This window comes from Tachyglossus aculeatus, chromosome 2 (assembly GCF_015852505.1).
Source record: "Tachyglossus aculeatus isolate mTacAcu1 chromosome 2, mTacAcu1.pri, whole genome shotgun sequence".
NCBI lineage: Eukaryota > Metazoa > Chordata > Mammalia > Monotremata > Tachyglossidae > Tachyglossus > Tachyglossus aculeatus.
This window is the reverse complement of record NC_052067.1, coordinates 133,124,831-133,149,116: the sequence shown is the minus strand read 5'-3', so window position 1 is coordinate 133,149,116 and position 24,286 is coordinate 133,124,831. Positions and strand designations below refer to the sequence as shown.

The following is a 24,286-nucleotide window of genomic DNA, read 5'->3' as shown; positions in this document are numbered from 1 at the left end:
TCCTGCCCACCTTCCTCCAAATATTACTGCCTTGACTTCCTCCTGAATGTGACTTGTCGGCAGACCTCCTCACCTCTCACAGTCCTCTCCCCGGCCCCGACTGCAACATGTTGGTCCAAGTCCAGTTGTTGTGGCTGCTCTCAGTTTTCACAGGTATTTTTTAACTCTACGAACTGGAGTTATCTGCGAGGTGGGGTTATCTGTGAGGCTGTGACTGCTCCTGACTGGCACTCTCTCCTTTGTTGACGGCTAATGTTTGTGCTTTCCTTTCCAGGATCCGAGGGTGAAGTGCGGCTGGTGGAGTCCGGAGGAGGCGTGAAATACGCAGGAGAGTCTCTGCGTCTCTCGTGCCAGGCCTCAGGGTTCAATTTTGGGGACTACAATATGGGTTGGTTCCGGGAGGTTCCAGGAAAGTCCCGTGAGCTTGTTTCCAGCATCAGTTACTGGGCTGGGAGTAGCACTAATTATGCGGATGCAGTGAAGGGAAGATTCACCATCTCCAGGGACAACGCTAATAGCCGGCTGTACCTGCAGATGGACAGGCTGAGAGTGGAGGACACTGGCCGGTATATCTGTGCAAGAGGCACAGTGAAGGAAAGAAGGTGATGGCCCAGACACAAATCCCTCGGGCCCCTCCTGTATCAAATCCCCCGAACCTACTGTGGCCACTACTGCTGCTGCTGAATGGTAGCACATGAGAGGAAGTAATGTCTAGCTACAGTTGGCCAGCACACCAGAAATCTCCCTTTTCAGCCACCCGTCTCCATTTAAACCATTAAAATGTTTTTTTGCTTTACTCACCCTACCCTCCATTTTCCCTCTCCTCTGCTTCCTCTTCCCAGTCCCCACTCACTCTCTATCCCTGTATCCATAGCTCCCCTGGCACTGCTGCTTCCCTGTTCCTTCACCCCCAGAATCCAGACCTGTCCTTCCCACATTCATTTAACATTTATCCACCCTTCCCTTCCTCCCCCTCTGCCATTTCTTCATTCCCAAGGATCGTCCCTCAAAGCCATGTGGAGGAAGAGGCAGAGGACACTAGCTGGGAAGGGATGGGAGGAGACCCACAGTGACAGAGTGGCGGGAGTAATTAAAACAAATAGACAGCGATCTTGCATTTCTGGGCAGCAACTAAGTGCAGAGGTTCAAAGTTTGGAACTTGTGGGTAGAGGATCAGGAAGTTGAGGTGCAGAGAACTATGGAGCCACACAGGTGACCGTTTAAATTTAAAGGGAGCAAGGTGAATGGAGGTAAGATGGTGAATGTGGGGTAAATGGGACAGAATGATTACTTTATCGAATGCTAAAATGGTCATTCCAACTAGCTTCCACAATCAGGAGGGGAGAGAGGAACTCAGGCAATGGACTCCTGGGGTGCCCCTCCCTTTGGGAAATTTAATGAACACCTTACATTGAATTATCTTATAACCAAGCCAATCAGAAAGAATAATTGGGAAGGAAGTCAAGTGGCCAAGGAGTTGGTGGGTAAAGACCTAGGCTATCTTGAGGTGGAAATTTTGGAAACATGTCCCTGGGAGAGCAGGACACTACAAAGACTTGAAACTATGACCCTGGAAAGATGCACAAGGAGGGACCATAGGGGAACCCGGATTGGGGTTAGGATATCAATCAATCACTCTATCTGTCAATCAATGGCATTTACTGAGCAACTGGTAGCAGGAATTGGAAGCAGCGTGGCCAAGGAAAAAAAAAAGAGCATCGGCCTAGGACTGAGAAAGACCTGGGTTCTAATCCAGGCTTCACCACTCGTCTTCTGGTGGAGCAGGGATTAGAACCCAGGTCCTTCAATTAGTTTATCTACAAAATGGGGAATAAGACTGTGAGCCCCACGTTGGACAAGGACTGAGTCCAACCTGATTAGCTTGTGTCTACTCCGTGTTTAGTACAGTGCCTGACACATAGTAAGTGCTTAACAAATTTCAAGAGAAAAAATTGTGCCTTACAGGCTGGCTGCTGTGATTGGGAGGAATTGCCAAATCCCTCTCCCCATCCCTGTCATAGCCGATCTCTCCAAATAGATAGGGTGAGCACACATAAATTAGAGAAGCAGTGTGGCTCAGTGGAAAGAGCACAGGCTTGGGAGTCAGAGGTCATGGGTTCTAATTCCTGCTCTGCCACATGCCTGTTGTGTGACCTTGGGCAAGTCACTCAAGTTCTCTGAGCCTCAGTTACCTCATCTGTAAAATGGGGATTAAGAATGTGAGCCCCACATGGGACAACCTGATCACCTTGTATGCCCCCACCCCCCAGCCCGTAGAACAGTGCTTTGCACATTCATTCATTCATTTGATTGTATTTATTGAGCACTTAGTGGGTGCAGAGCACTGTACTAAGTGCTTGGGAAGTACAAGTTGGCAACATATAGAGCCGGTCCCTACCCAACAGCGGGCTCACAGTCTAGAAGGGGGAGACAGACAACAAAACAAAACATGTTAGCAAAATAAAATAAATAGAATAAATATGTACAAGTAAAATAAATAAATAGAGTAATAAACATGTACAAACATATATACATAGTGACTTAAATATAAATAGCACATCCCTCTAAATATTTATCATGTTAAGTGCTTAACAAATGCCATCATTTTATTGTTATTATTATTATAGATTTCTCAGACACTCTGGTTTTAAACAGTCAATTATGATTACTCATAATTGAGTAAAAGGATTCAATAGCAACAATGGTACAAAGAAATCTCAAACCAGGTCCAGGAATGAATGCGCTCTTCCTGATTTTATGCCTGTTCTCCATCTAAACCCAAATCTAATCCTAAACTGCTCATTGTGGGCAGGGAACATATCTACCAACTCCATTATTCTGTACTCTCCTAAGAGCTTAAGAGCTTAGTACAATGCCCTGCATACTGATAGTACTCAAGTACAGTGCTAAGCGCTTAGTACAGTGCTCTGCACACAGTAAGTGCTCAACAAATAATAATGATGATAGTATTTGTTAAGCACCTACTATGTGAGAAGTACTGTTCTAAGCGCTGGGGGGATACAAGCTGATCAGGTTGTCCCACGTGGGGCTCACAGTCTTAATCCCCATTTTACAGATGAGGGAACTGAGGCACAAAGAAGTAAAGTGACTTGCCCAAGGTCACACAGCTGACAAGTGGCTGAGCTGGCATTCAAACCCATGACCTCTGATTCCCAAGCCCGTGCTCTTTCCATTGAGCCACGAATGAATGAATACCATTGATTGATTGACTGAGAGTCCTAACCCTTACCTCATATTCATCCCAGCATGGCTCAGTGGAAAGAGCCCGGGCTTTGGAGTCAGAGGTCATGGGTTCAAATCCCAGCTCTGCCACTTGTCAGCTGTGTGACTTTGGGCAAGTCATTTCACTTCCCTGTGCCTCAGTTCCCTCATCTGTATAATGGGGATGGAGACTGTGAGCCCCAGGTGGGAAAACCTGATCACCTTGTAAACCCCCCCCAGCACTTAGAACAGTGCTTTGCACATAGTAAGTGCTTAATAAATGCCGTCATTATCATTATTATTATTATCCCCTTTCAGGTGCTACAACTGTGGACAAGGGATCGAGAGGAGCTTCTTATAGTGCCTGGCTTAACAAATACCACAGTTCGGAATCTCTGGAAAAATAATACGACATTTCTTTTGTATGCTTGTAGACTGTCATGCCAAATGGCACCAAACTATTATTTAATCTTTAGTTAAGTAATTCAGAGTAAAATTTTGAATACATGGGGAGTTGTAGTGTGATTGTGAGTCTTTGTAGATGGCTGAAAAAGTAGAAGCTTTTTCTGCTATTAGTAATTTTTCAACCTGAGTGACAAATCAGTCCAGACTAAGTTGAATGGCAACCTCGGTCTCTTCTTAAAGCAACTGGTAGCAGGCATCTTTGAAATCTTCTTTCCTCAAGTGTCATCTAATTGTATTTATAAGTTCATTTGCTTCTTGAAAATTGATGCAGGATCTTAGCTGGTGGCAGAAAAGCCGTAACTTCATCGGTTTCAGCATCTTGCGATGATATATTAGATTTTTGAAGTTGGATGAGGTCCTTGTTGTCTGTGACTCCAGATAGGGAATCAGCGTGGGTTAGTGGAAAGAGCCCGGGCTTGGGAGTCAGAGGTCATGGGTTCTAATCCCAGCTCCACCACTTGTCTGCTCTGTGACTTCGGGCAAGTCTCTTAACTTCTCTGTGCCTCGGTGACCTCATCTGTAAAATGGGGATTAAGACTGTGAGCCCTATGTGGGACAAGCTGATTACCTTGTATCTCCCCCAGTGCTTAGAACAGTGCTTGGCACAAGTGAGCGCTTAAGAAAGGCCATCATCATCATTATTATTATGGAGAGACAGTTGACTTGACATCTGCCTCATCCATTTCCAAATGAAGCGACCTCCCCAGTTTAACAACTCCTTTAGTTATCTGCTCAAAGGTCTCTTTAGTGCCTTGAAAAATCTGACACAAACTGGGATAATAATAATAATAATGGTATTTGTTAAGCACTTACTATGTGCAAAGCACTGTTCTAAGCGCTGGAGAGGTTGTAAGGTGATCAGGTTGTCCCACGGGGGGGCTCAAAGATTTTAATCCCCATTTTTCAGATGAGGTAACTGAGGCCCAGAGAAGCGAAGTGACTTGCCCAAAGTCACACAGCTGACAGCTGGCAGAGCCGGGATTTGAACCCATGACCTCTGACTCCAAAGCCCGGGCTCTTTCCATTTAGCCATGCTGCTTCTCTTAAGCAGCATGGGGATGACTGGGGATCCCAGTCATTTTTGATTATTTCATCATACCTCCTGTCTCTCCCCACTCCAGTCCATACTTCACTCTGGTGCACTGATCATTTTTCTAAAAAAATACAAAAAACAGTCCATGTCTTCCCATTCCTCAAAAACCTCCAATGGTTGTCCATCCACCTCTGCAGCAAACAGAAACTCCTCACCATCGGCTTCAAAACACTCCATCAGGTCGCCCTATCCCACTTCACCTCATCTCACAGCCCTGCCTTCACACTTTGCTTCTCTAGTGCCAGCTTATTCATCATCAATCGCGTTTATTGAGCGCTTACTGTGTGCAGAGCACTGTACTAAGCGCTTGGGAAGTACGAATTGGCAACATATAGAGACAGTCCCTATCCAACAGTGGGCTCACTGTCTAAAAGGGGGAGACAAAACCAAATATACTAACAAAATAACTAACAAAAACAAGTAAACAGCCATCAATATAACTAAATAGAATTATAGATATATACACACATATATAAATACTGTGGGGAGGGGAAAGAGGGATGTGAGCTAATGAGTGTAGATGAATATAGAAGGAAGCCCACAGTTAGGGGATGGGAGGCAAAGAAGCAGCCCAGAAAAGAGACTGAGAATGAGTGGGCCAAGAGATAGGAGGAGCTTATTCACCGCTCCCTGATCTCATCTCCTTGCTGCCAACCCCTCCATATTCACCAGACCCCCATCCTTGCCACCTCCGAAGCCTTATTAAGGTCCCATCTCCTTCAAGAGGTCTTCCCCGATTAAGCTCTCTTTTCCCCGGCTGGCTCTCCCTTCTGTGCCATCTATGCACTTGGTTCTGTGACCTTTGGGTGTTTGATATTATCGGCACTTATGTACATCTCTTTAAATGGTTTAAATTATGAATTATTAATATTAATGACTCTCCCCCTCTAGATTGTAAGCTCACCGTGGGCAGGGAACATGTCTATCTCTCCTCTCCCAGGTGCCTAATACAGTTTTCTGCACGTAGTAAGCTCTCAATCAGTACCATTGATTGACTGATTCATCCCTCACCCAGATGTGGAGGAAGCAAGAAGGGGTTTATTTTCCATAATGCTCAGTGGGCACATCGAGGCTAGCCGGGCACTGGACGGGCTCTGGTATCGGGGGAGGCATCAAACAATATAAGGATGATTGTAAGCAGCACGGCCTAGTGGATAGAGCAGGGCCGGAGAGTCATAGGACCTGGGTTCTAATCCTGCCTCTGCCTCTTGTCTTCTGTAAGACCTTGGGCAAGTTACTTCACTTCTCTGTGCCTCAGTTCCCTCATCTGTAAAATGGAGAGGAAGACTGTGAGTCCCATGAGGGGCTGGGACTCTGCCCACTGCAATTTGCTTGTATCCTCCCCAGTGCTTAGTACAGTGCCTGGCACATGGTAAGCACTTAACAAATACCCCAATTACTGTTATTATTATTAACCTAGGATATGCCCATTCTATGTATTGTATTGATTGATACCTAAATGATCCTCACTCTGGAAAGGGTCGACAACAACACTTGTGGGCTGGGAATGTCTCTACCGACTTGGTTGTGTTGTGCTCTCCCAAGTGCTTAGTGCAGTGGTCTGTTCACGGTAAGTGCTCAATAGATTTCATTGAAAACGGGCTCCCTTTGGGGCTCCCTTTTTCATTTGGTTGGTTTATTATAATCGTTCTATATATTCTGCTGTATCCCAACTATACAGAGAGCGCGGGCTTGGGAGTCAGAGGTCATGGGTTCAAATCCTGGCTCAGCCACTTGTCAGCTGTGTGACCTTGGGCAAGCCACTTAACTTCTCTGGGCCTCAGTCCCCTCATCTGTAAAATGGGGATGAGGACTGTGAGACCCCGTGGGACAACCTGATCACCTTGCATCCTCCCCAGCACTTAGAACAGTGCTTTGCACATAGTAAGCACTAATAAATGCTCATCATTATTATTACTAGAGAAGCAGCTTGGCTCAGTGGAAAGAGCACAGGCTTGGGAGTCAGAGGTCATGGGATCAAATCCCAGCCCTGCCAATTGTCAGCTGTGTGACTTCGGGCAAGTCACTTAACTTCTCTGGGCCTCAGTTACCTCATCTGTAAAATGGGGATAAAGACTGTGAGCCCCCCGTGGGACAACCTGATCATCTTGTATCCTACCCAGCATTAGAACAGTGCTTTGCACATAGTAAGCGATTATCAAATGCCATTATTATTATTATTATTATTATTGTTACTGGTGCTGCTCACCTGCATCATAGGAAAGCTGAAACTCCCTGCTCTCTCCCTTTCTCCTGTACACTACATGTAGACTTCGGGCAAGTCACTTAACTTCTCTGGGCCTCAGTTACCTCATCTGTAAAACGGGAATAAAGATTGTGAACTCCCTGTGGGCCAACCTAATCACCTTGTGTCCTTCCCAGTGCTTAGAACAGTGCTTTGCACATAGTAAGCACTTAACAAATGCCATTATTATTATTATTATTATTACTATTGGCGCTGACGCTGCTCACCTGCATCATGGGAAGGCTGAAACTTCCTGCTCTCCCCTTAGAACAGTGCTTTGCACATAGTAAGCGCTTAACAAATGCCATCATCATTATTATTATTATTATTACTTTTGGCGCTGACGCTGCTCATCTGCATCATGGGAAAGCTGAAACTTCCTGCTCTCCCCCTTTCTCCTGTACACTACAGACACGTTCCCAGCTGGGATCCAGCAGCACAATCAGCACAGCTTGGGTGAAGGGCCCCACCACCCTCAACACTGAACAGGGGATTCACCCAAGTAGACACACTATTCATTCATTCAATCATATTTACTGAGTGCTTACTGTGTGCAGAGCACTGTACTAAGCACTTGGGAAGTACAAGTTGGCAACATATAAAGACGGTCCCTACCCAACAATGGGCTCACAGCCTAGAAGGGGGAGACAGAATATGCCTGGTTGCACCCATTCTCCATCTACCCTCTCAAGGAGCTGTCACATGAACACAGACAATGAGATACCATGAGCACTGCTGCATTCCAGGTTTAGTGTTGGCCACGTATCACTGTGGTACATATGGGACCACAATGAAACTTCCTCCTCAGGGCCCTGTACAAAAACCAACAGGTGTGAGAGGATGCAACAGGCTTCCATTTTATTACAGGACTCCAGTGCAAATGCCTAGTCAAGCACCACCATGCTGGCCTCTGCCCACCTTACTCCCCAAACTGCAGCAAAACTGAGGGGGAGAATCCTGATCTCCACCTCAGAACCCCCACCATTCCCCCTGGAAGATGCAAGAGGGCTTCCTAACGTAATGAGATGAGAGAAAGACAGGCAGACGGAGAAAAACACAGGAAGATGGAGACCAAGTGTGAGAAACACGGAGGCAAAGAAAGGCAATCAGAAATCAAGAGACTTAGACCCAGATTCAAAGAGATGAGAGATCCCAGGAGACAAGAACAGATAGAGAGAATTAAAGAGAGATGGGAGCAGAGAGACGCATTTATTGATTTCCAAGAGACAAGAACAGATAGAGAGAATTAAGAGAGATGGGAGCAGAGAGAGACATTTATTTATTTATATATTTATTTTACTTGTACATATCTATTCTATTTATTTTATTTTGTTAGTATGTTCGGTTCTGTTCTCTGTCTCCCCCTTCTAGACTGTGAGCCCACTGTTGGGTAGGGACTGTCTCTATATGTTGCCAACTTGTACTTCCCAAGCACTTAGTACAGTGGTCTGCACACAGTAAGCGCTCAATAAATACGATTGATGGATTGATTCATTCAATCGTATTTATTGAGCGCTTTCTGTGTGCAGAGCACTGTACTAAGTGCTTGTATAACTTCTCCCCCTTGTCCCCCACTCCATCCCCCCCATCTTACCTCCTTCCCTTCCCCACAGCACCTGTATATATGTATATATGTTTGTACATATTTATTACTCTATTTATTTATTTTACTTGTACATATCTATTCTATTTATTTTATTTTGTTAGTATGTTTGGTTTTGTTCTCTGTCACCCCCTGTTAGACTGTGAGCCCACTGTTGGGTAGGGACTGTCTCTATATGTTGCCAATTTGTACTTCCCAAGCGCTTAGTCCAGTGCTCTGTGCACAGTAAGCGCTCAATAAATACGATTGATGGATTGATTCATTCAATCGTATTTATTGAGCACTTACTGTGCACAGAGCACTGTACTAAGCGCTTGTATAATGAGGCATAATGTGATAGCGACTGAAAGTGGGGGGAAATACTGCGGAGAGGGCGAGAGAGGGAAATATAGCGAGGAACTGAGAAAAGAAATACTTCAAAGGCCGAGGACCTTGAAACAGAAATATAGGGAGGGGCAGACTGAGGAAAGTCAAAGAAACACAAAGTGACAAAGTCAAAGTGATCCAGAGACACTGAAAAGAAGATAGAATGGGATAAGGAAAATGAGCATAAAAGGCAAAGAAATGTCAGTAGCAGATTAATACCAAAGAACAGTTAAGGAAAGCTCCTGTCATCTGATAGGACACTAGGACAACTGGGGTTTGTATACATAGAATATAGTAAGTGCCCAATAATAATGATGGCATTTGTTAAGCGCTTACTATGTGCAAAGCTCTGTTCTAAGCACTGGAGGGGATACAAGGTGATCAGGTTGTCCCACGTGGGGCTCCCAGTCTTAATCCCCATTTTACAGATGAGGTAACTGAGGCTCAGAGAAGTGAAGTGACTTGCTCGAGGTCACACAGCTTACCTCCCCATCTTACCTCCTTCCCTTCCCCACGGCACCTGTATATATGTATATATGTTTGTACATATTTATTACTCTATTTATTTATTTATTTTACTTGTACATATCTATTCTATTTATTTTATTTTGTTAGTATGTTTGGTTTTGTTCTCTGTCTCCCTCTTTTAGACTGTGAGCCCACTGTTGGGTAGCGACTGTCTCTATATGTTGCCAATTTGTACTTCCCAAGCGCTTAGTACAGTGCTCTGCACATAGTAAGCGCTTCAATAAATACGATTGATGATGATGATGATGTGGCGGAGCTGGGATTAGAACCCATGACCTCTGACTCCCAAGCCCGGGCTCTTTCCACTGAGCCACACTGCTTCCCATAATACCATTGCTTCTCAATAAATACCAGTGGTTGCTATAAGCAATCAATTAGGCTCCCCTTCTACCCTATCCCTTCTGAATACTCAATCAATGGTATTTAATCATGTACTAGCCTTTGTGATTCAGTTTTCTACTTTCTGGCCTATAATTCCATCACTTCTCAGTGTGTTGCCTAGGTAATGATAGCATTTATTAAGCGCTTACTATGTGCAAAGCACTGTTCTAAGCGCTGGGGAGGTTACAGGGTGATCAGGTTGGCCCACGGGGGGCTCACAGTCTTAATCCCCATTTTGCAGATGAGGTAACTGAGGCACAGAGAAGTGAAGTGACCGTCCCAAAGTCACACAGCTGACAAGTGGCGGAGCCGGGATTTGAACCCATGACCTCTGACTCCAAAGCCCGGGCTCTTTCCACTGAGCCACGCTGCTTCTCTGGTCTTCTCAGACTTCTCAGACTTGTGTGCTGGGTGACCTTGAGCATGTAATGTAACTTCTCTGTGCCTCAGTCTCCTCATCTGTAAAATGGGGATCAAATCCTGTTCCCCCCTACCTAGACTATGAATTCCCCGCAGAACAGGGACTGTGTCTGACCTAATTAGCTTGAATCCACCCCAGTGTTTAGTTCAGTGCATGGTATATACAAAGTGGTTAACAAATACTGTAAAAACTACATATACATTTTTTTGTTATGTTACTGGCTTCCCTAGGTGCGGGATGATATATCACCCAAGTTTGTTTTGTTTTGTTTTTTGAGACTTATTATCAGCCCAAAAATCCTGGTTGAGTCAGTGAAACAGCCTACAACCATTTGCACGCCTTGTGTGTTTGCATCTGGGGCACAGTTTTCTGCTTACGGTAATTACTGAATGACGGCTTTAAGGGTTTCATTTGGTGCTGGAAGTCTTGTTGATTTGGAAGGTTTTCCCGTAGGGAGGGGAGCATAGTCTAACACTCGTCTCCAAGTCTCCTGTTGCATCCTCCAGCAGGGCTGCAGAGAATAAATTGTACAGGACTGGCCCAGTACGGATCCCCTTTTTACTCCATTTCCTTTGCAGTATGGATCTGAGGGGGAAATCCTTGGATTTGGCCCAGCTAGCTCTGCCATCATGAAGCAGTCTCGGAATCCTGATGAGCTTTTCAGGGAAGTCAAATTTTCTTACTACCCCCCTTATGTCATCATCATCATCATCAATCGTACTTATTGAGCGCTTACTGTGTGCAGAGCACTGTACTAAGCACTTGGAAAGTACAAATTGGCAACATATAGAGACAGTCCCTGCCCAACAGTGGGCTCACAGTCTGAAAGTTATGTGCTTACTTGGTTAATCTCTCATGGGACAGGGACTGTATTCAACCTGATTATAATAATAATTTTGGTACTTGTTAAGCACTCTGTGCAAAGCACTGTTCTAAGCGCTGGGGAGGATACAAGGTGATCAGGTTGTACCGTGTGGGGCTCACAGTCTCAGTCCCCATTTTACAGATGAGGTAACTGAGGCCCAGAGAAGTGAAGTGACTTGCCCCAAGTCACACAGCTGACAATTAGAAGAGCTGGGATTTGAACCCATGACCTCTGGCTCCAAAGCCCGTGTTCTTTCCACTGAGCCACGCTGCTTCACTAGAGGAAACTGCACTGGACTTTCCAGATGAGCTACTGCAAATCCGGACCTTAATTCTGGAATGCCCTGGCCCCACCATATTCACTCCATCCTCTCCTTCTGGTCACCCAATCCCTGTCCTTCTCACCCAACACTGCCCCTCGTTCTGTCATCTGTCATCTTGAGAAGCAGCGTGGCTCAGTGGAAAGAGCCCGGGCTTTGGAGTCGGAGGTCATGGGTTCAAATCCCAGCTCTTCTAATTGTCAGCTGTGTGACTTGGGGCAAGTCACTTAACTTCTCTGTGCCTCAGTTACCTCATCTGTAAAATGGGGATTAAGACTGTGAGCCCCCCGTGGGACAACCTGATCACGTTGTAACCTCCCCAGCGCTTAGAACAGTGCTTTGCACATAGTAAGCACTTAATAAATGCCATTATTATTATTATTATTCTCAATCAATCCCTTCCTACCCCTTATTCCGGCTCCTCCTCTCTTGCTCTGTCACGTGCATGTGCCTCAGTGGAAAGAGCCTGGGCTTCGGAGTCAGAGGTCATGGGTTCAAATCCCAGCTCCACTAATTGTCAGCTGTGTGACTTTGGGCAAGTCACTTCACTTCTCTGGGCCTCAATTACCTCATCTGTAAAATGGGGATTAAGACTGTGAGCCCCCTGTGGGTTAACCTGATCACCTTGTAACCTCCCCAGCGCTTAGAACAGTGCTTTGCACATAATAAGCACTTAACAAATGCCATCATTGTTGTTATTATTATCGGTGGAACCTCCACTGCATCATGGGAAAGCTTGCCGTCATCCTTGACCTGTTCCAAAACACATTATGAATAATTATGGTATTTGTTAAGCACTTACTATGTGCCGAACACTGTTCTAAGTGCTAGCCGTTATTGAAACTTGGCTCACCTCAGATAACACTGAGTCCCCTGCCACTCTCAGCAAGGCGAAGACCTCATTTTCTCCCTCTCCCCAAGGCTCACTGGGAAAAAGAGAGGAGTCAGCTCTTTCCTTGCTACACAATACCACTTTTGTGCCATCCCACCACCCCCATCCCTCTCTTTCCCTTCCTCTGCTGATCATGTCATCTGTCTCTAATCATCATCATCATCAGTCGTATTTATTGAGCACTTACTATGTGCAGAGCACTGTACTAAGCACTTAGGAAGTACAAATTGGCAACATATAGAGACAGTCCCTACCCAACAGTGGGCTCACAGTCTAAAAGGGGGAGACAGAGAACAAAACCAAACATACTAACAAAATAAAATAAATAGAATAGATATGTACAAGTAAAATAAATAAATAAATAAATAAATGGAGTAATAAATATGTACAAACATATATACATATATACAAACATATATACATATGCCCTATTCCAGTGACGAGACACAGTCATCTACTATCCCCCCACCCCCCAAGGCCCCACCTCCAACTTTCTGAATTATTTGCTACCTTTCCCACATTCCTTCTCCCTTTCAACATTCCTACATTGCTCTAAAGGACTTCAGTGTCCCTGATGACCTTTCCACTGTCCCCTCACTCCTCTCACTCCTCAACTTTAATGACCTCCTGTCTCACCCCACCTTACCTACATACCAACGTAGGTGCACATTTGATCTCACCAACTCTAATCACTGTAAAATCTCTACTCTCACCGACTCTGAAATTCCTCTATCAGACCACAACCTCCTCACCTACTTTCTCTCCCGCATACATACACCCCACAAACCTATCCTACTCTCACAGAGACCTCCGATCTTTTGACTCCCTCCAATATTCTAAATCCAACATGCCCCATTTCATCTTCATAAAAAAGTACATTCTCTTAATGCACAGACTTTCTTCGTGGCTTAGGGGAAAGAGCACAGGCTTGGGAGTCAGAGATAGTGGGTTCTAATCCCAGCTCTGCCACTTGTCATCTGTGTGACTTGGGGCAAGTCACTTAACTTTTTTTAATGGCATTTATTAAGCACTTACTATGTGCAAAGCACTGTTCCAAGCACTGGGGAGGTTACAAGGGAATCAGGTTGTCCCACGGGGGGCTCAAAGTCTTAATCCCCATTTTACAAATGAGGGAACTGAGGCCCAGAGAAGTGAAGTGACTTGCCCAAAGTCACACAGCTGACAACTGGTGGAGCGGGGATTTGAATCCATGACCTCTGACTCCAAAGTCTGTGCTCTTTCCACTGATCCACAGTGCTTCTCTCTGTACCTCGGTTACCTCATCTGTAAAATGGGGATTAAGACTGTGAGCCCCACGTGGGACAACCTGATTACCTTGTATCTACCCCAGCGCTTAGAACAGTGCTTGGCACATAGTAAGCGCTTAACAAATACCATCATTATTATTATTATTACCACCCTCGCTGCTGAACTCAACTCCCTCACTTCTCTGTCCCTCCACTGATCTCTTACCACTAACCCAGGGTAAACCACTAACCCTGATCACCTCCACACATTTCTTCTGTTCTGCTCAAACAATGAGCACTGCTGACTGAAATCCAGACATGTGGTTGATTTCATTGATCTCAATTGATCCTCATCTGCTTTGACTCTGCCTTCTCCACTTGTCAACAATGTTTCTCTATCCTAATCTTTTTTTTTCATGGCATTAGTTAGTTCCTTACTATGTGTCAAATACGGTTCTAAGTGCTGGGCTAGATATACATGATAATCAGGTTGGACACAGTCCCTGTCCTCTATGGGACTCAAAGTCTTAATCCCTATTTTACAGATGAGGGAACTGAAACACAAAGAAGTAAGTAACTTGACTAAAGTCACAAGGCAGAAAAGTCATAGATCTGGGATTAGAAATCAGCTCTCTGTCTCCCAGGCACATGCTCATTCCACTAGACTAGGCTGCTTCTCATGACCATAATTGACTCTCATTCCCATTGCCCCCACAAGTCATTTCAAACATTACACTGTCTCCTCAAATATCCTGTCCTCCAGCCCCTTATCTCTCTTTTAATGATCTAGTCAGATTAAATTGAAACTATCAGGTGTGAATTCCCTAAAATGTTGGCCGCTTTTCTCCAGTCCCTCCCTCCTCTTGTGACCTTTTTGAATCTTTCAGTTATCCCAGTAGTGTCTCAAAAGGAAATCTCTCCTCTCCTCTCAAAATCTACCCCCTCAGGGTCCCTTACTTCATACCTTACTAAACACATGCCCCCTGACTTCTTTCTCACCTAACCACCAACTTCAACCATTCACTTTCCAATGGCTTCTTCCCCACTGCTTTCAAACAGGCTCATGTAACTCCAGTCCTAAAGAACTTCTCCCTTTTCCCCATGGCTCCCACCAGTTGTCACCCCATCTCCTTCCTAACATCCTTTCCCAAACTCCTTGCTGCTGTCTCCACTTCCACTCCTCCTATTCTCTCTGCGATTCCCTCCAATTTGATTCCACCGGCTTCAGTCCATTGAAATTGCCCTTTCTAAATTCACCAGTGACCTTCTTGCCAATATCTATGACATCTACTCCATCCTCCTACCTTTGACACTCACCTTCTCCCTGAAGTATCCAACTCTGACTTCACAGTTGACATTGTCCTCTCCTGGTTCTCCTCCTACTTCTCTGTTCTATCCGTCTCAGTCTCTTTTACAGGCTCCTCCTCTGCCTCCCACCTTTGGACAGTGGGACTCCCTCAAGGCTCAATTCTGGGTCCCCTTTTATACTTCACCTACACCCATTACCATGGAGAATTCATTAACTCCAACCAATAGGGTGGCAACAGAATAGCATGGTGCTAGATAGTCATGAAGGAGAGACACTTTTTGAGCTGAATCTCCTAGAAGAACATTCGTTAATCAATCAATCAATCGTATTTATTGAGCACTTACTGTGTGCAGAGCACTGTACTAAGCACTTGGGAAGTACAAGTTGGCACTCGATCCACCACGCCATGTTGCTTTTCATGAAAACAAGCAATGAATCCATCGGTGATGTCTACTGAGCAATGATTATTGTGTGCACAGCACTGAACTAAGCTTTTGGAAAAGTCCAATACAACACAAAGTTGGTAGATGCAATCCCATCCACCACATCTTATTTGTGTGTCCTTGCCTCTCTCAGCTCTGAAAGACCACAGGAACAAACCTGATGACATGATGAAAGATGGTCTTTGTGTATACACAGTGTTGGCAGGACACACATTGGACTTTTCGGCCACACAAGAACTCATAAGTGAACACCATTGTCTAAACCATCTCCTTCAGAGAGGACCCATTCTTCCTCTAGTGTGGGAACTGCCTTCTTGTGAAATTGCACATGAAGAATAACTCACTCTGTATTACTCACCCCATGTTCAAACCTACATGTGTGCTCAGACCTGATTCCCTAAAGGTTGATTGCATTGTGTGTTTCCAAACCAATCCATTCCTGGAAGAAAATTTCCCAAATTCCTAACAGTTTCCATCTATAACACTAAGTGTGAAAACATGCGTTAGGATTAGGACACAATGGAGTGTACAAAGAACAACTCCATGTTCTGCTACAAGCAGGCAACTTCCACAAGGTGTCTCTTCTGTTCCAAGTAATTTGCTCACCATCACATTTAATAAGCATCATGCTCTATGAATGCTTATCAATTTCCAGATAACACTATTTTAAAGTCCCTCCACCTTCTTTCCCACCCTTTCCCTCTTCTTTGTCACTAACTCGAATTGCAGGTAGGCTGGAGGGAGAAGACCCAAGACAAAAAAAAGGGAGCAGCATGGCCTAATGGAGAGAGTGCGGGCCTGGGAATCCAGAAGGAGCTGGATCTAATTCTGGCTCTGCCAATTGCTTGCTGTGTGACCTTGGGCAAGACACTTAACTCCTCTGTGCCTCAGTTTCTTCAACTATAAAATGGGAATAGCTGTTCTCATTCATTCATTCAATCGTATTTATTGAGCACTTACTGTGTGCAGAGCCCTGTACTAAGTGCTTGGGAAGTACAAGTTGGCAACATATAGAGATGGTCCCTACCCAACAACGGGCTCACAGTCTAGAAGGGGGAGACAGACAACAAAACAAAACATATTAACAAAATAAAATAAATGGAATAAATATGTACAGTTTGTAACGGCACAGCCCAGGACCGGCCCTGGGGCCACCTTCATCATTGACAAAATAAATAGAATAGTAAATATGTACAAGTAAAACAAAAAGAGTAATAAATCTGTACAAACATATATACAGGTGCTGTGGGGAGGGGAAGGAGGTAGGGCTGGGGGGATGGGGAAGGGGAGAGGAAAAAGGGGGCTCAGTCTGGGAGACTGTGAGTCCCATGAGGGACAGGGACTATGCCCAACCTAATTAATTTGTACCTATCCCAGCATTCAGACCAGTGTCTTACACACAGAAAGCACTTAATCCCATTAAAAAAAAGGAAGTGTCAGTTTCAGCAGCATTTCAGTTCATTCCTATTGGGTTTATCTAATTTGTTTCAATCATTCAATGTAAATTATTCTATCCAGCTATTTCCTTTTACTTCATTGAGATGTCCATATATATTGACAGGGGAAATGTATTTCATGTAATTATTAAAGAATGAAATTTGTTACCCCTTGCCTTCCGGTGACCCCTAGCCATTTCCACCATGGAGCTGACCCCAGTCCTTACCGCATCCCTGGGTGCCCCTGGGTCCCACGTGATGATTGCTGTCAAAATAACAATAATAATAATAATAATGATGGCATTTGTTAAGCGCTTACTATGTGCAAAGCACTGTTCTAAGTGCTGAAAACACCCTCACTTTGCTGCGATAATCTTCATCACTCTTTCTATTCTCCCCCTGTTACATCCCTGTTGCCCGAGATGAGCTCCTCCATATAGAGGAGTTCCGAGCCATTTCAACCATGGAGCCAATGCCAGCTGTCCCTTCCGGCCATGTCTCCCTGACCCCAGATGCCATGGAGCTGCTACTCCCGTGGAATACCCCCAAGCTGATGCAGCAATCCTTCCAGCTCCCTCTCTTCTCCCATCACCTTCTTTCATCCCAGTAGTAATAACAATAATAATAATAATAATAATAATGGCTTGTATTAAGTGCTTACTATGTGCAAAGCACTGTTCTAAGTGCCGGGGAAGTTACAAGGTGATCAGGTTGTCCCACAGGGGTCTCACAGTCTTAACCCCCATTTTACAGATGAGGGAACTGAGGCCCGGAGAAGTGAAGTGACTTGCCTAAAGTCACACAGCTGACAATTGGCGAAGCTGGAATTTGAACGCATGACCTCTGACTCCGAAGCCCGGGCTCTTTCCACTGAGCCATGCTGCTTCTCGTAAGTAGCTTGGGGTGAGCTCCACAGCACAGAGAAGGAACTCTGAGCTGCTCTGCCTTGAGCCCATGTGTTCCCCCATCTAGTTCCCCCCTCATCTCCAGCGCATCCTGAGGACCTCACTTGGTAGAGCTGCTGGGGTGCCTAGTGTCCATGCTTATCACCCCCAAACCCAACTCCCACCTCTTCACTAGTCCCTTCTCCCAGCTTGTCACCGCTCTTCCGAGGATGGGTTCATTCAGTAATCGGTGAGGCGAGAGAGAAAGAGGCCGGGGATGGAAAGCCTGAGTTCTATATAAAATTGATTCCGCGAGGTGAATTGAATTATTCAGTTGTTCAGTTGCAACGGATGAGCTTCCCTTTCCGGAGGAATGCAATCAATTAGCAATATTCGAGCTTCCCTAACAGGAGGAACACAATCATATGTTAATTGCGCCTGGGTGAGGCAGCTACCTCTCACCCATGTGCACTTCCCACTCGGGAAGAATCCACTTACTTTCACGCACACGGTGGGCGGCTAGCTCTCACCATGTGCTCTCCTTGCATGGGAGGAATCCACTCATGCTGGGGTAAATACAAGCTATTTAATTTGGACAGAGTCGCTGTCCTGCCTGGAATTCACAGTCTAGGGATGAGGGAACAGGATTTGATCCCTAGTTTACAGATGAGGAAACAGAGGCACAGAGAAGTTAAATTACTTGCCCAATGTCACCTAGCAGACAAGTGGCAGAGCCTGGGTTTAGAAACCAGGTCCTCTGACCCCCGGGCCCGTGCTCTTTCCACTAGGCCACACTGTTTATCCTTTTGTGTCAAGAAAGAAATACACATTTTAGCAGAATTCTATTTGCAGAATTTAGCAGGCCCGTGCTCTTTCCATTAGGCCACAATGTTTATCCTTTTGTCAGGAAAGAGATACACATTTTAGCAGAATTCTATTACCTAAGCAATGCATTGATGAGTGGTGCAATTATAAGCAGGAAAGTAGAAACTGAATTACAAAGGCGAGCACATCCTTAAATACCATTGACTGAGAGTTAGGAAGTCCGTGAGGTAAGATAGGAGGGGAGAGCTGATTGACTGCTTATACCAATCGATGGTATTTATTGAGCACTTGCACTGTATACACATCCCAGTTACTCTAGTGCCTTTATCAGGTCAAATATTCTTTTGGATCAATCTGTTCCAGGCATTTCTTCCATTTCTGCTGGAAATTTAGAATTGGGTAATCGCAATGGGTCAGAAACGACTCCACAGCATGAGACACCTCCGCATAGAGGTGGTAGTTGAAGCCATGGGAGCTTTATTTCTATTTGTTCTGATGACTCGACACCTGTCCATGTGTTTTGTTTTATTGTCTGTGTCCCCCTTTTAGACTGTGAGCCCGTTGTTGGGTAGGGACCAACTCTGTATGTTGCCAATTTGTACTTCCCAAGTGCTTAGTACAGTGCTCTGCACACAGTAAGTGCTCAATAAATATGACTGAATAATAATAATAATAATAATGGTATTTGTTAAGCACTTACTATGTGCAAAGCACTGTTCTAAGCACTGGGGAGGTTACAAGGTAATCAGGTTGTGCCACAGGGGGCTCACAGTCTTCATCCCCATTTTCCAGATGAGGCCCAGAGAAGTGAAATGACTTGCCCAAAGTCACACAGCTGTCAGCTGGCGGAGCCGGGATTTGAGCCCATGACCTCTGACTCCAAAGTCCGGGCTCTTTCCACTGAGCCACGCTGCTTCTCCAATGAATTCATTCTCTGAATGAATGAATGAATGAGTTCACCAAGGAGTGGATGTAGATGGACAGTAGAAGGGGACCCAGAACTAAACCTTGAGGCCCCCGAACTGTAAATAAATAATATTCATTCATTCATTCAATCGTATTTATTAAGCGCTTACTGTGTGCAGAGCACTGTACTAAGCACTTGGGAAGTACAGGTCGGCAACATATAGAGATGGTCCCTACCCAGCAACGGACTCACAGTCTAAAAGGGGGAGACAGACAACAAAACAAAACATGTAGACATATTCTCCCTCCTACATAGATGGTGAGCCCCATGTGGGGCCTGGTTAATTTGTATCTAGCCAAGTACTTAATACAATGCTTGGCATACAGTAAACACTTAAATACCACAATTATTATCATAGCTTTTTAATGGTATTTGTTAAGTGCTTACTGTGTTGCCAGGAACTGTACTGAGTGCTGGGGTAGATACAAGCTAATCAGGGTGGACACAATTCATGTCCCACATGGGGCTCACAGTCTTAATCTCCATTTGACAGATGAGATAACTGAGGCCCAGAAAAGTGAAGTGGCTTGCCCAAGACCATACAGCAGACAGGTAGAGGAGCCGGAATTAGAACCCAGCTCTTCTGACTCTGAGGCCCGTGCTCTTACCACTAGGCCATGCTTCTTCTGACACAATTTTATTAACAAGTGACTCATGTGAGAAGCTTGTGAGACCCATGAGGCCTTGTAGGAAAGGGAACTCTGATTTGGAGCTTGGTTATCACTAAACGGTGGGACAGTCATGTGGAACTTCTCTTGACAGTCAGGGTTCTTGGGTCTCCTGGATTCATGGAAACATGAATATCATGAATAACATGGAAACATAATATCACCCATATAAGTACATTGGTCCAATGTTATTCCTCAGGCAACTAACAAAGGAGGTAAAATGATGATTGCAGTATTTTTAAGCACTTATTGTGGGCTGTGCTAAGTTTTGGAGTATGTACTAGATAGAGTGGGCATGTCCCCGATCCACGTGGGGATCCCAGTCTAAGTAGGGCAGAATACAGATGAGGAAACTGAGGCACTGACAAAATAAGTGATTTGCCATTGATTAGCCAGAGGGCAAGTGGCAGAGCAGGGTAAGGACCCAAGTCTTCTGACTCTGAGGCCTAAGCTCTTTCCAAGAGCCCATGCTGCTTCCCATGGAATTCTGAGAGACATAGCCACGGCTCAACTCCTGGCCTGGACACAAAAACTTTCTGTGTCTCAGTTTTGTGGGGGTTTTTGATGGCATTTGTTAAATGCTTACTATGTGCCAGCCAGTCTACTTAGTGCTGGGATAGATACAAGTTAGTTTGGACAATCTATGTCCTACATGGAGCTCACAATCTTAGTCCCCAGATTACAGATGAGGTAACCGAAGCCCAGAAAAGTAAAGTGACTTGCCCAAGGTCACACAGCAGACAAATGGCAGAGCTGAGATTAGAACCCAGGTCCTTCTGACTCCCAGGCACATCCTCCCAGGACACACAGCTTCTCAGTTTTCCCATTTTCAATATAGGAATAATGTTGCCTGCCTTTCTCTACTGTTTGAGGGCAAAAATGACTTAACTGACTGGAAAGTGTGTTGGAAATCGGATTGCTAAATAAAATCATAGTATTATTACACTGATGTGCTGATTTTTTTGACTGTTGCAAGGAAGGCCAGGGGCTAGAATCCTTGGGGTGGACCCAAGGTCAAGGTGTGAGACGGCAGAGCTGTGGAGCCCAATTGCCCATCAGAAGCTGAGGCAATTAATTGCCTCAGGGGGAAGAGAATTTAGAGTGAAAGTTGTCTGCTCCTCAGAACAGACCCTCCCTGAACCTCAGCAAGCTACTATCACCAGTTCTGCTAGAGAGGCACAGCTCGAGTGAGACAGAAGATGAATAGGTAGAGAAATGTCTTGTCCTGGGGACCATTTGTCCATGATTCACCCAGATTTGTGTTAATTCTCAGGATCTGTTTGATGAAAGAAATTGACATCCATTGGCAACTTTCAGAGCATCTGTACTTGTAGCCCATCCCTCATCTGCCCTTTCAGGGAGATGTCAAATGATGATGATGATGATGATGGCATTTGTTAAGCGCTTACTATGTGCAAAGCACTGTTCTAAGCGCTGGGGGAGGTTACAAGGTGATCAAGTTTTCCCACAGGGGGCTCACAGTTTTAATCCCCATTTTACAGATGAGGTAACTAAGGCACAGAGAAGTGAAGTGACTTGCCCAAAGTCACACAGCTGACAGTTGGCGGAGCAGGGATTTGAACCCATGATCTCTGATTCCAAAGCCTGGGCTCTTTCCACTGAGCCACGCTGTTTCTCCAAGCCACACTGCTTCTCCAACCATGAGGTAAACTGAGTGCTGCATTCTGGAAGGGGAGGGAGGTTTAGTGTTGGCTGTGTATCACTGTGATAACTGGAGCCACAATGAAACTTCCTCTGCGGGGCCCCGTGCAAAAACCATCAGGTGGGAGGCTTCTACTATACCAGAGGACTCCAGTGTGACAGCTATGTCAAGGCTGTCTGCCCATTCAACTCCCCACACTTCAGCAGGATCATAGTGACTGCCCAGGACCCCATCTGCTTTCCCAGAAGATGGAAATAAGAGTGTTTTCTCACACTGTGGGCCGAGAAAGAGATAGAAGGAGGGAGAGAGTGGAAGAGAGAGGGAGAGAGACTGTTCAACACATAAGCAGAGAACAAGAGACAGAGAATCAGGACTACAGATTCAAACCAAAATTAAGATTCCGAGAAGAACAGAGTTTCTTTCATCTCTTTCCCTTCATTCATTCATTCATCCAATCATATTTTTTGAGCACTTACTGTGTGCACAGCACTGTACTAAGCGCTTGGGAAGTACAAGTTGGCAACATATAGAGACAGTCCCTACCCAACAACGGGCTCACAGTCTAGATGGGGGAGACGGACATCCTTCTCTTTCCCTTTCTCTAAAGCCCTAATCATCAGCCTCTACCACCCACTCCAGTTACTAGATAAAGTCATCTACCAACCTCCAGGCCCCTCCTCCAACTTTCCCAAGCCATTTGGTCCCTCTCCCACATTCCTTCAATCTTTTGTATTTCGTGTCTTTCTGTATATTTCACGTAATTAATAAGGAATGAGATTATTTTATGCTTGGGGACTTCAATATCTCCAGTGACTTTTCTGCTGTCCACTTCCTCTCCCTCCTCAACTCCACTGACCTCCTGCCCCACTTTCCCCACAACACCACCATGGGCACACATTTGATCTCATCATCGAAGTTATTGTACAATCTCTCTCCTCGCCTACTCTGAAATTCCTCTATCAGACCACAACCCGCTCTCTCTCCCACATTCACACGCCCCACAAATCTGTCACGTTCCCTCAAAGAGACCTCCGATTTTTTGAATCCCTCCAATATTCTGAAGTCGTCATGTCCCATTTGATCTCCATAACAAACTACTTTCTCTTAATGCACACCTTCCCTGGATCCCCTGCCCCCTTTACAAATCTCATATCACTAACCCGCAACCCTAGATCACCTCCACAGTACATTTCCTCTGCTCCTGTGCTCAAACAATGTGCTCTTGCTGGCAGAAATCCAGACACTTGGCTGACCTCATTCATCTCAGTTTATCATCATCATCATCAATCGTATTTATTGAGCGCTTACTGTGTGCAGAGCACTGTACTAAGCGCTTGGGAAGTACAAGTTGGCAACATATAGAGACAGTCCCTACCCAACAATCCTCATCTGTTTGATCCTGCCCTCTCCTCCAGCTAAGAATACTTCTCTCCACACAGTAAGCACTCATAAATACAATTGAGTGAATGAATCCTAATTTTTTATGGCATTTGTTAGGAGCTTACTATGTGTCCAACACTGTTCTAAGTGCTGAAGTAGAAATCAATCAATCGTATTTATTGAGCGCTTACTATGTGCAGAGCACATACTCTACATATACAAATACAATATACTCTACAAATACAATATAATGAGGATGACACAGTCCCTGTTGCACATGGACTCACATTCTTAATGACTCGCCTAAGATTACAAGGCAGACAAGTGGCAGAACTGAGATTAGAACCCAAGTCCTCTGACTCCCAGGCTCCAGCTCTTTCCACTATGCTAGGATTCTTCTCATCACTATAACTGACTCTCATTCCCATTATTCCCTCAAGCCATTTCAGACATTTAAATGACTCCTCAAACACCTGTCCCCCAACCCCTTATTTCTCCCCTCATGATTTACCACATTCTAAACTGATAAATGGAAACCATCAATTGCAACTCCCTAAAATCCCGCCTGCTTTTCTCCACTCCTTCCCTCCTCCGGTGACCTTTTTGAGTCTCCCAATTTTCACAGTAGTGTCTCAAGAGGAGATCTCTTGTCTCCTCTCAAAATCTAACTCCTCTACCAGGGCCCCTGACTTCATCTCTTTACACGTTATTAAACACATGACCCCTGTCTTCTTCCTTCCCTAACCATGGCTTCCCCACGGCTTTCAAACATACGTATGTAACCCCTTTCCTAAAGGACTTCTCCCCTTTCCCCATGGCTCCCTCCAGTTATCGCCCCATCTCCCTCCTATCATTCCTTTCCAAACTCCTTGCTGTTGTCTCCACTTCTACTTCTCCAATTCTCTCCATGATTCCCTCCAATCTCATTCTGGCCTCTTCACTCCTTGGAAACTGCCCTCTCTAAATTCACCAGTGAACTTCTTCTTTGCCAAACGAATGAGTTCTCCATCCTGCTATCTTTGACACGATGGACCATCGCCTTCTCCCTGAAATATTATCCAACT

At 45.1% G+C, this 24,286-nt stretch overlaps 1 protein-coding gene across 1 annotated transcript in view; it reads left to right on the top strand.

Moving 5' to 3' along the window:
* Positions 1–94: 94 nt before the first annotated feature.
* The window catches only part of LOC119950161, a 56,972-nt gene continuing 32,780 nt past the window's right edge, over positions 95–24,286 (top strand). Inside the window, exons 1-2 of the mRNA XM_038772235.1 lie at positions 95–153; positions 275–576. Coding sequence (XP_038628163.1) covers positions 108–153; positions 275–576 — 348 coding nt within the window. The 5' untranslated portion in view covers positions 95–107. The remainder of the gene's footprint in view (positions 154–274; positions 577–24,286) is intronic.